The following is a 13,350-nucleotide window of genomic DNA, read 5'->3' on the forward strand; positions in this document are numbered from 1 at the left end:
ATCTTCTCCTCATTTATCATCCACGGTCAACTATCTCTCATAATTATGATTTTCCTTATTATCCTATTATTACTCTATCTTGATAAACCACCTATGCACTCCTACATATTGATTAAAAACTCTGGAGTTGCCTTTGAATAACTATTATTTGAACAACTATGCCTTTGAAAATCTTAGAACAATCGGTCAATAATCGATAACAATTCCATAAGATTCCATGATTCTAAATGTTCCCCATCCCTGTTTCAATTATTGTTGGTATACCGTAGACAGTTTGTTAAACTTGAGATGATACTAATAAATGATTTCTCAAAATTCAGCTTTGTGGTTCTCAGATGCTGTCATATCTCTTGACATACTCAGTCCAGGTAGTTTCATCCCGCTTTCTGACAGCAGTACTTGGTAACTTACTTTTCAATTCCTTTATACCTAAAAAATCTCTATATTTTCTTGACCGACTCACCCTGTATTTCGTAATTCTTGAAATACAAGAGTCCATCCTACCTATGTATATATTCCCTCTCATAGATCTGGTTTATTTAGGAATCTTAATTACTTCTGATAACTCTTTCTGGAATTCCTTACCTACCTTTTTCTCTCAATCCACCAAAATAGCATTTTTAAAATAGAATTTATTCATTGAATATAAGCCTTTTCATTGGAAATTCGAGAGTTTAATGTGTTCTAAAGTTTCTAGTCCAGAGTTTAATGTGTTGCAAAAAACAAGAATAGGTTACATATAATGAACTAAAACGCTCTTTATGAATCGTCAAAATGTGCCCTGTAATAGAAAATCCTACCACTTGTGAAGTGCGTTCTGTGATTCGGTTTTTGAAGGCTCAAAAAAAAAAAAAGGCAATTGAAATTTATCATCAGCTATGTGATCTTTACGGGCAGGGGATAATGAGTAAAAGCCAAGTGAGGCAATGGTGCATTGATTTTAAAAATGGCCGTACCAGTGTTCACAATGAGGACCACAGTGGTAGGCCTAGCCTTGTGACTAATTACCTGGCAATGCAAATCAATGACACAATTTGTGAAAACCTTCTTTTCATGATTAAAGAACTGATAAAACATTTTCCCCAAATTTCACGGCATTTAGTGCACCAAATTCTGGTGGAGAAGCTTGGTTACCACAAATTTTGTGCTCGGTGGGTTCCGAAAATCCTAGTGGAAGACCATAAGAAACAGAGATTGGCTGCAGCACTGACCTTCCTCCAATAATACAGCAGCACAAATGGTAATGCAGTTCTGGATTGTATCATAACGAGGGACGAGACTTGGGTGAAGTCCATGTCAACTGTGAAACAAAACAGCAGTCGATGGAATGGCCATCACACATTCTCCCAAGAAATTATGAAAGTGTTTGCAAATGCTGTCAGCAAGAAAGGTCATGGCTACTGTGTTTTGGGACTCCAAGGGAGTGCTTCTCGTTGATTTTCTGGAACATGAAGGAACAATCAACTCAGTAAGGTATAGTGAAGCACTAAGAAAGTTACGCCACATAAAATAAGGGTCGGGAAAAACTTAGCATCAAGGTGTTGTTTTTTCACAACGCACGTCCAATCATACCTGGGCACTCTTGGATGGGAGGGGTTTGATATCCACCATACAGCTCGGATTTGGTGTTAAACGATTAACACCTCTTCCCAGCGAAGAAAAATGGCTCGGTATACAACGCTTTGATACTGACGCCGAACTGCATGCCAGTGTAAACCAGTGATTGAAATCGCAGGTGGCAGATTTCTACAGAGAGGGAATTGAAAAACTTGTGCCACAGTATGATAAATGTCTCAATTTGAATGGCGGATATGCAGAAAAAAAGCTTAAGAGTGTACCTTTCAAATGTATATAATAAACTTTGAGTTTTTCAATTTCTGAATTGCTTATTTCAAAACGTTTGTTACTTTCTGGACAGCCTTTGTAATTACAATATAAATATGCGAAAAATAAAAATCTTCAAGTAGAATAAAAATAAAAATAATACAATAAAAAAAAAAATAGAGAAATAACTGGTACATATATAGAACAAAAAATTAGGTAAGACAAAAACTATCATTAAATGATATGCAGAGTAATGAATTAGACAAACAAAAAAATGTAAATATGTTTAAAATAAAAATATAAACCTCCAAGAAAAATAGAAATATTACTCTATGACAAGGGTGGCCAACTTTTCTGTATATCAGATCTACTTTTTATCTTAAAAGTGTGTCGCGATCGACATATCGTAGCGTAGTCCATGGGGGAAGAAGGGGTGTGAAATGAATACTATATTTATACACCGTGTTTCAGTATAAGGTGCATCCCAGGGAATATTAAACAGCATTTATCATTCGCTATTGTAAAAAAGTAATCAAGTTCCCATTCTTCATTGAAGTGATAAATTTAAGATTTTTTTCGGTTTACTACTCATGTTCACGAGTATACTATAATGAAAAAAAATATGACAATTCAAGGAATTTATGTTGAATTAAATATTTTCCGAGAAAATTCAAAAACTCCCGAACTGCGGTAATTATATTTATTACATTGAGAGAAATAATAACAATACTGCAAACTACGATTAGGGACAGCAATACAAGTATCATAAAATCTAAAATAGATATATTTAAATTTACAAGAAGTATGTTAAAGTTACAGTATATTTATTACTGTTTACAATACTGACATCTTAATTTCAAAAGAATTATTGTTATTCCTAATATATTTGTAATTATGTCCCATATTATTCTCTCAGTATAATGACCACAGTTTACAGATCTGTTGCCGAGAATGCTCACTTATCAAATAAATAGATAAGTAAGAAAAGCAATTTAATTTAGTTTAAAAAGAAAAGGAATTGCATTTTAGCCAGAAGAAAAATTGAAACTTAACTTTGTCACCGAAGATACATAATACTGATTCATAATAATACTGTTAATATAAAAGTAAAGAAGCTACCGTATGACACAACCAAATATTTAAGCTAACTGACTGTGTTCTTTGATAATTCAAGTCGTAATTGTTCGTACGGGGACAAGTATAATAAAGAAGTCAAAATGTATTGTGCTCGGTGGGCGGAGATCACAATGTCAGGCTGTCAGAATTCTAGGAATTCTCAGAATGCATTAAACTATTGCTAGTAAATTTTGTTTACTAAAATGCTTTAAAATCCAAGGTACACGAAATTCCACCCCAGACATTTGCGAGCAATCGACAATCGACCGAAATTGGCCTCGTGATCAACTTGTCCACCCCCTATCTATGACAATACAAAAAAAGGATTAAGAAATAGCTAGTAAATATACCTATAAATTTATAGCAAGATGATAGAATGTGGCACTTCTGGTAAGTCAATATTAATGAAAAAGTTGCTGTTATATTCCAACCTTACATAAATACTTTCAGTCAGAACTTTTTGTTTCTGAGTTAGACTCTTTACATATATACACAGAGACCATGTTACAAAACATGGTTATTTGGACATAAGGAGCTTTGAAATATGTTTTTCCATAAAAAAATTTCCCACAATTGCAGCACTTTCACTTACCATATATTGTATACATATAAGTGTATATAGGAAAGTGAAAGGAACAAAAGGTATTGTAAAGGTAGCAGCAATTATTTAACATCATTCGAAGTTGACACTTGCTGTGAAATCAAAAACCATATGAACTTCACTTTGTCAGTGGCCGTCTACTGCCTCAACATCCAATAGAGATGTCAGTTTCCAAAATTCATCTCTTCATCACCATCAGTATCATCTCTTCAAGATCAAGCTTTGATTAACAATAGGTTTTATGCCATCTTTAAAACAAACAATCAACCATCATAAACCTCTCTGTCATCCCCAGCCAAGGTGCCTTGTGGAAAAATCTCTAACATATCAAAATCTTATCACTGATTTGTAGGCAAGCCTTACAATGATTAGGAGTGGATGGAAGTTCTCTCCTCCTTTTCCACTCTGAATTTTGCAAGGGAAAACAATCTAAACACTTATTTTGCCTCCATCTTGCCAAAATATGAAGTAACGAAAAGGAAGCCATCCAACTAATCCATTTTAAATTTTGGCTTCCAATATAAGGCTAATGTCCCTGGGACCTACTTCTTTGAGAAGATGATGATTAATAAAAACTTCAACAGAACATAAAAATAAATCTAACTGTAATTCCAAGTTCATTATAATTATCTGATAATTAACATAAAATAAAGAGAACCATGTTATTATTTTTAAAATATATTAATACAATCAGTAACTACCTGTTGGGATATTAATGGAGGCTGTAATTGAAGTTGAGGTGGTGGCTGTTGGGCAACAACTACATGCTTTCCAGGGGAAGGTATTCTTTGGTATCCTGTTGGACAAAGAATAGATGAAACAATCTGAGGCTGAGAAATTTCACTACGACCAACTCCAGAATACTGCCCTCGCCCTTGATATACAGGATACTGTAACAGTCATAATCAGATTCTTTAATATTATTATATACAAAAAGCAAATGATAACAATTGGTTATAGGCATTTTCTAAGAAAATCTATTTTAAAAAAAACTTTAAATTTAGCAGAAAGTGCTTTATTCAGGAAAATAAAGCTCACTTATTTAATAAGAGCAATTTGAGCATTGGTATGAACATTGCCTGGCCCCAATACCTTACTAATTACTAATTCTATAAAATGAAGGGACAGATTAAAACTGCAGAAAGCCATAACAAAACAGATTGTAACCTTTGGTAAAAGAAATACCAGTGTTTGTTTTCTAGTCTGTTTTCTCAAGTATCTTTCACAATCATATTTACATTACTTGTTATTACAATCCATAAAGGTGTGGAGAGATGTCGTTTAGTATAAGTGGTTTCATTGAGAAGGTTGCAATGCAGTGCTGGTGCATCAGAAGTCGAGGGGCTCCACACATCGACTTTTCATAAAACTTGTTAATAAAGGAAATAGCACTAGCTCTCAGCTCAGTTTTATGATTTTACTTCTGATAAACCCAAATTAAAACCCAACAATGATTCTATTTAAGATCATTCTGTATGAGTCTAAAGATAATCCTTAGTATTATCTAACAAGGATGAAGGGGAGGGAAGAGGAGTAGCTGAGTTGACTTTGTAGACTTCTAGTTCTGGTTATATCGAGCTCTTAGGCAAAAAGAGAGAGTCACCAAACATACGGTAAATATGCAGAGAAATATTGTAATGGTAACTTCAGTAAAATACATAGTAGATGAAATCTAAGGAAGCTTGATAGTGTCCACTTAGTCAGCAAATCATTGTTGTTATAACATTAAATAGAAAAGAAACTGAGGTAAGACCGTGGAGTGCTGTTCATTTGATGTGTTAAACGTCAGTGCCTTGTGTAACTCGAACGTCCATCACCTAACCTCTACAGCTCACAGGATTACTAGGCCAGTCCTTTCCAATATATTTCATTACTAATCATTTATACTACTATAACTAATTAGATAGCAACTTTTGTTAATTGATAAATACTTTTCATGTTTATTCAGCACTAAAGATGAGTCCGGAAGACCCTCCAGATAAAAAACCTCCCAACCCCATTTCATTTTTAAGTAATCATGAACAAACGAATAGCTCAAAACATTTTGAAAACTCTACAAAATGTATTAAGCATTTTCGACCCCCTTATGTAGTAATAGTTGAAAAAGATGACGAAAATAAATCAGAATCTTTTCATGATATGAAAATGACTAAGCTACTAGGGCTAAGTAATTTCCATTAGGAGGAAAAACAAAACAAATTTAAATTAATTTTAGAACATATGAGTACGCCAATCGATTTATAACTAATACCCTTCTTAAAACAAATAACCTCAAAGCCTTCATTCTAAAACAGTACACAGTAAAATATAGAGTTATCGAAGGTATTCCTACCAATATCGATGAAAAAGAAATATTTGAAAATTAAGTTTGTACAGAAAAAATAATTAGTGTGTGTCGTTTGTTCCATCGAAAGACTAAAGGTGAGGAGGTTATAAAAATGGCTACACCTTCTGTACAAATAACTTTCCACTCACAGCGCGTACCAGAAAGTGTAACCCTTTACTTAGCGCCACTTAAAGTTAAACTGTATGTCTTTAGGCCCTTATTTTATGGAAAATGCTTAAATTATGGACATTTAAAGGAAAAATGCTGGGGGAGGGGGGGGGGGAACAAATATAGCAATTATGGGGAAAATACTCAAGAAACAAATGAGTGTGCTAACACAATTAAATGTTTTCATTGTAAACTACAACATTTATCTACAGATAAGACTTGTCCAGAAAGAAAGCGACAAGAAAAAATAAAAGAAATAATGGCAACACAACCTGTAAATTAAAATGAAGCCACTAAGTTTGTACCGCCTATAACCACATCAAATAGGTTTTCTCTCCTTGATTTTCCGAAACTACCACAGACACAAAATTTATACAGTGACAACATTAATCACAATCACTCTTCAACAAACTTTTCTCTTAGGAAATATACAGCTATACCAACTAAAAGACCGTGAACTGTTAACTCTTTGGACTATCCCAGGGATTCACCCCCTTTTTTTTCAAAATTTCTTCTTTCTGTCAGAAATTTCTGATGCAATACTTCCCATTCCAAAAAGTTCTAATTTCAATAACCCATACAAAAGCACAACAGAATCCAAATACATACAATTTATTAATAATGAAAATACGAAACTCATCAGATGAAAAGGAAGCAGTCAATATAATAGGTCACTCTTTCTACACCTGTGTCCAAGAAAACAAGCAAATAATAAATAGCATATCACCATATCGGGAAACAATAATACATAACAAGGAATATAGTCTCAATATTCCAAAACTTTCAAACTACAACACATATATATTTCTATTTTATCAATTATATTCTATCTTGTCATGACCGAAACTAATCAAATGCGTCAATAAGTTAATCATTATCCAATTTAACTGCCAGAGCATTAATAATAAATTTCAAGAATTAATTAATTATATGGATATAAATAAGGTACATATCACGCTGCTGCAAGAAACCTGGTTCAATAAAAAAACAAAAAAATAGGAATCTAGAAATTATTCTGTCTGAAGTTATTCTGAAATTAGTCTGTATTTGGCTGAGGTGGCAGAGGGTATCGAATCATTTCGTGGTTTGGCCCTGAAGGATGAGTCAAACGTCATCCTGTCCACACTGGCTCTTCGGCAGCCAGTACACCTTCGTTACTGCCGAACTCGCGACGCGAATTTGTGGCCAGCTGCAACCTTTCGACGGAAGAATCGGGGGTTTAGGAGGTACTCAAGTCGCCAACATCAAGGGTGCGACGACGTTCAGGCTTATGTCCCTTGTCGATGATACCACGAACTTCAGGGTCTGTGCCCTTGTAGTTGATCGGATTACCTCTGACTTACCCAGACATCCAATTCCCTCGCGGGTAAGCAGAGATTTGTCACGCCACATTTTGGCTGATCCTTCTTTTGCCGTCCCCATCGTCTTGCTCATAGGCATTTACCTACACCCCCCGCCTTGTTACTGGTGCTCCCACCAAGGCCTTCGGGGATGGTCACCTATACTTCCTGCCGACGGTACTCGGTAAACTCGTTATGGGGACTCATTCGGATAGCGTTTCGTCCACCAACATCTTGCTCCTCATACAGGAAGATGCAACCGCTTCGAGTCCGACCAATCGAAAACCTGACAACCTCAGTAAAGTTAAACGTAGGCGCCCACGCCGTCGCATCCGTTCGTTCACAATCGTTCCAATGCATCCTCACACCTCACTTTCTCGCAAAAGCATTACGGCTAGGTCTCTGTTTTCACAGTTCACAGTGTGCCTGCGTGTCGCTCTACACTATCTCGCATTCTGCACTGAGCCTTCTTTCGTTGCGCTTGGGGTTTTTCAGGGTGAGCGGCAGGATTTGCTCTCTGCGAGCCAAGCGTTTTGTCCTACATTCATTATTCGTCTCGCATCTCCAGCCACTGAAGAGGAAAGACGTCTCTTCTGACACCAGGCGAAGATCACATGGTTTTCACCACATTCCCCCACAGCACAACCTGGACGAGAAAGCGACTAGAAGACGTCACCGCAGCAGCGAAAACGTCATTCACCAGATAAGCCATAATATTATATAAGCCATGAGACCACCCAAATTTGCTGTGTTTTTATATTATTATAGATGAATAATTTATACCTAACACACTAACCTAATTGCCCCTCCAGGGAATTAACCTAATAAATTAAGGAAAATATATATATGCATGTTGTTATGAGCAGAAAGTGTCTCACAATTTTCAGCCCCCCTTTTCCACACATTTATCATAATCCTAAAATTACACTCGGGACAACTGCAGTATAGCATGAGCAGGTCCTGATGTAAACACTTTCTGAAGATATTAGATACTATTTGAAATAAATAAATGAAATTACCAAGTTGTCAAATGTAGGTTGATGATGATTAGCTCGTTCTCTAACTAATCTCTGGACTGGATTTGTGAGATTATTATTAAAAGTAAGAGTTGCAACTAATGGAGCAGACTGAGTTGCATGTTGATGCTGAGAGGATGATCCATTAGAATAAGTATTTCTGCGGCATACCTCCATCATTTGAACACTTGCTTTGACATTGTTGCAATGTGCGTAGTCAACCAAATGAGCTAAATTTACAAATGGATGATTTAAAGCTTCTCCTGGAGTAATACGACGCTCCTGAAATTGAAAAAGAATATAAATCATTTGAGCAACTTAAAATTGATTATTTAATTTATACATTTCTATAGATGTACAAAATATATATTATTAATGGCAAAGAGCCCAGCCACAATAAAATATTAGGGGTATTAATTAAACTTATGCAAAATGTGTTATGGTCTAAACCAGTGGTTTCCAACCTTTTATTGGCAGTGGAGCCCTTTCAGTTAAAGTAGGAAAATGGCGGAATTCTACAGTGAAAGTAGATTAATGGCAGAACCCCTACATTATCATTTGATACAAATGAAGTGATCCATCTTAATGGAAAATAAAATGTATATATAGGTAATTGAATAAGAAGATAAAATAACATAATTAAGAAAATAAATTAAAAATTATTTTTTAATAAATTAACTATTTGTGAATTTGTTAATGATAAGTTGTGCTTGTCGGTTTTTAAATTGGCGGAAGAAGGTTCTAATTGGATATAGAAGCACTCAGAGATGAGCCTTTTGTCATGGTTACGAACTGTACCTAGTATAGACATTTTGTCAAAATTGAAGGAATGATTTAAAGAAAGAGAATGTTCCGAAAGTTTTGAGGCAGTGTGTTTTTTCATGAAAATGGGAATCAGAAAAGGAAAGGCCACGGTGAATAAGGTTTTTGGCTACATCAATTCTTTGATGGTAAGGATGCTGGGAGTGGTAATTTAGAAGTCAGCCTGAGTAGGTTGGTTTGGTGTACCAGTCAGTGGATATGGTGTTGTCTGAATATCATATTAATTATTGTGACTGAAGGTTTGTAAAGAGGGAAGTAAGAATTTGCTGAGTTTAACAGAGGGAGAATTGATATTAGAAGTGATCGGAAGGAGTGGGGTATCAGGCTTATGAATTTTAGGAAGTCCATAAAAACGTGGGACAACAGAATTATAGGAAATAAGATTTGTGTATGTGGAATAGTTGATCTGTTAGGAATGTAAAAGGTCCCTGAGGTGTTGGTTGAATTTGGTCTGTAGTGAAGGAGTGGGGTCCTGGGGTGTGGGTGCATATATATGATATATATATATATATCGGTCAGGTAAAAGTAAAGCCATTTTGTCATTGTAGTCTGGATGATCCATGAAGAAAGTCATGTTGCCTTTGTCTACTCTAGTGATAATGATGTGATGAGATTTAAAAAAAAAATGGGTGAAAAAAATGTCTTTAAAGAATTGAGGAGAAAAATTATAAGTATCGGAATGAGGATGTAGGAAATGATTGGAAATAATGTTACAAATAAAGGTACGGGATAACTCTTTCTTGTCATTAGAATAGTGAATAAGGGGGTCATTGTGAATATATTCTAGATCAGTTATAAGTTCTGGGATGATTTTTAATGAAGAATTGGGGTTAGAAAAATTTGGACCTAAGCTAAGAATACTGCAAATGTTGGGTGGAATATCGGTCGTTATTAATAAATATATGTATATAATATATTAATTTTATTAATATGTAGTGAGAGGAGTGAGGAGCAAGAGGTTCAACCATAACCCACCAGAGTGCAGCACCTCAAGCCTCACTGAAGCTCTCAAATTTACAAATTATTTCATTTTTGTAAAACCATATTGTTATTTTTATATATTATTAATTTCTGTACATAATACTTAACAATATTGATAAAATGATTAATAAATGATACCAAAATACCGCACGAAATTATCTCAAGAGACAAGTTAAGACCTCTTCACGGTCACAGCCGCATGGACTAGACCTATAAATCAGGGGCTCAACATCTCCTATTCAATCTTTGATCAACTGCCTTGCCTAGGCCTAGTCATTGCACGGGTGGCATATACTCTGCTTGAGATAGATCAGTTCATTTCCAATCCTATTTTCTAAGAGTGGTGTTTTTATTTACGGTTACCTATGATGATGGCCTACCTCCTTCAATCCTCTTCTCCTTCTCCTATCCGACAATCTTAGTCCGTCCGCTTCATTTCGGTAACTAACATTGTTACCTATCCTTAACGGCTATACTAGTCCGTCCGATTCATCTCAGCAACTAGTATAGCTGATCCTCTTTCCCCAGTTCTAGTCTGTCCGCTTTATCTTGGCAACTAGAACTGGTACCTTTTGTTAACAGTAATACTGGTCCGTTCACTTCATTTCGGCAACTAGTAAGCTAGCTCCTCTTCTAACAGTTCTAGTCTGTCCACTTCATCTCGGCAACTAGAACTGTTACCTATCCTTAACGGCTATACTAGTCCGTCCGATTGATCTCAGCAACTAGTATAGCTATCCTCTCTCCCCAGTTCTAGTCCGTCCGCTTTATCTCGGCAACTAGTAAGCTAGCTCCTCTTCCAACAGTTCTAGTCTGTCCACTTCACCTCGGCAACTAGAACTGTTACCCTACTATCGACTCTCTCTACCTTCTACCCTCTAACTAACCTCACTCATAAGTCAACCCCAACAAATATATATTTCGATATTAATACAATATATAATATATATTAATATCGGTTGATTATTAATATATATAAATATGTATATACCATATTTTGAAACAATTAAAAAACAAACATTTAATAGATACATTTTTTTTTTTTTTTTAATAAAAAGGTGGATATGTTATTTAAGATACAATTACTCACAACTTGGTCCATAGTAAGCATTCTTTTTAAAAGATCTATAAACTCCCTGCGATCTGCTTTCTCAGCAAGAAGCTCACCTCCTTCTAGGTCAGTTGGAACATTAACTTGACCTATGTCATCTAAACAATTAAAAATATACTTTCGGGCTTCCTTTGATTTAATACCATTTTCAGCCTCATGTTCTTCAGGTGTCTGAAAAAGAGCCAGAAAAAATAATGACTAATGTACATTTAAGTTCTAACGCAGATAGAAAGTAACAATATATTGTTTTGCAACTTCGGGGCCAAATTAAAAAAAAAAAATATATCCAACTCCCAATAGAAACCCAAGAAAACACAAACCATGGTATCTAGCAAAGTAGCCTAAAGAAATTTCCAGACTTTTCTACATTATATCAGAATTTTACATGATCATTTTTTAATCTATAATAATTGTTACCTCATTAAGCATGCATTAATTAATAATGATAATATATTATTCACAACTATTTTTATTAATTATGTAGTGGACATAGGTATTTAGAAAAACATTCTAAATTATTGTATAATGGTTTATTATACTTATGATAATAGATTGACACGTATATGCATGCATGTACTACTTGTAATAGGTTTAATTTTGAAATTCCCAATATAGGGGCATATAAAAAATCTAATCAATCACCATTTTGAAACAAAACAAAATGGTTAATAATTATGTCATGAGCGAAGAATCATTCTACGGTATCCTATAACTTCACTGTCGAATCTCAAAAAATAAAACCCAGTAGTACTAGAGAAAAGCCAGGAACAGTGTATGGTGGAATTGAAATTTTTGGTCGTTAACAAAGGTTCATTTGATTTCTTGAAAATAATAAACCAAAACAGCCTGTAAAAAGACTAAAAAAATGAGCTATGAACTATTGATATCAGTAAACAAATTTTCATAAAAATTATTAAAAACAGTAAAAAAATGATAATTTTTGGACATTTAATAACAATTGAAGAAGGAACTAGGAGTATTGTTTCCTTCATTGAGACATTCTTGTGCGTATCATCAATAGAAACTTCAGGTTAAAATAATTATAAATTGTCAAACAAATTAAAAATTGTAAAAACAGTTTTTAAAAAGGAGCTCTAAAAAAATGGTAAGGAAAAAAGCCAAAAAGGTCCTAGAGTGATATTTTAAAGATTTATTTGTTTGTGCGAACTTACTTGGGGATGTTTTGAAACTTCTGATTATTAGTGGTAATGATACTTTGGTCTAATACTAACAATAGTAGAATCAAATAAAAACTATAGATACTTAGACAGTATAGGATGAAAAGCAACAATACTTTTCAAAAAAATTTATCTTTTCGCCTCTTAAACATTAAAAGAAAAAACACTTTTTAGCACCTTTATAATTTATTTTTTACCATATAGCTACAAACAGAGCTAAGTGTCTACTATTTTTCTTCAAATTACTGCAGTAAAAAAAAATAGAGTGACAATCTATAACAAACAATTAATATATTTTCTTAATACACCTAGACTATTGGGGAACAGTGAAAAAATGTCCAAAATCAATTTTATCAAATCCATCCACTACTTTCACTTATGCATGTGATAATGTATTTTCGTTGGCATACTTGTATCTCTAAAACAGCTAGTCAGACTTGACCCAAAGCTGAAGGAACTTTGAAGTTAATGTAAAAATGAAACAATTATCAAATTCATAAAATTTCCATCACTACATTAACGAATCATGTGAAAATGTATTTTAGTAGACAAGACTATATTTCACAACAGCTTATTCTACTTAGATTTTATTCTCAGATCACAAATCATTAACCATGAAATACGGGTAATTATGTGCCCAATAGAAATAGTCAGAAAGCTACAATATCATGAGTGCTTAGCAAACTTTATTATTTCAAATATATAAGAAGATGGTCAGGGTTGCGGTCAAAAGTGAAACAAAAATAGTTTACAACTATTTATTTTCCAACGTTTCGCCCCACTTTGCAGGGCTTCATCAGGGCTAAAAAGATACAAAATGAAACTATGATAAGATACAATGATAGGAATAAAAATAAAAAGATAAGA

General features: G+C 34.3%; 1 protein-coding gene across 6 annotated transcripts in view; it reads right to left on the reverse strand.

The window, feature by feature from the left end:
- Hipk (Homeodomain interacting protein kinase) overlaps positions 1-13,350 on the reverse strand; it is a 63,663-nt gene that overhangs the window by 34,205 nt on the left and 16,108 nt on the right. For all 6 annotated transcript variants that reach the window (XR_010844081.1, XR_010844082.1, XM_067049945.1 and 3 more), the window contains exons 6-8: positions 11,285-11,476; positions 8,395-8,673; positions 4,243-4,431 (exon numbers count right to left, since the gene is read on the reverse strand). Coding sequence is in view for 4 of the 6 variants with exons in the window: in XM_067049945.1 (XP_066906046.1) it covers positions 4,243-4,431; positions 8,395-8,673; positions 11,285-11,476 (660 nt within the window). In the remaining 2 variants the exon portion in view is untranslated. The remainder of the gene's footprint in view (positions 1-4,242; positions 4,432-8,394; positions 8,674-11,284; positions 11,477-13,350) is intronic.

Source organism: Halyomorpha halys, unplaced genomic scaffold, assembly GCF_000696795.3.
Source record: "Halyomorpha halys isolate HHAL.00 unplaced genomic scaffold, Hhal_1.1 Scaffold154.1, whole genome shotgun sequence".
Classification (NCBI taxonomy): Eukaryota; Metazoa; Arthropoda; class Insecta; order Hemiptera; family Pentatomidae; genus Halyomorpha; species Halyomorpha halys.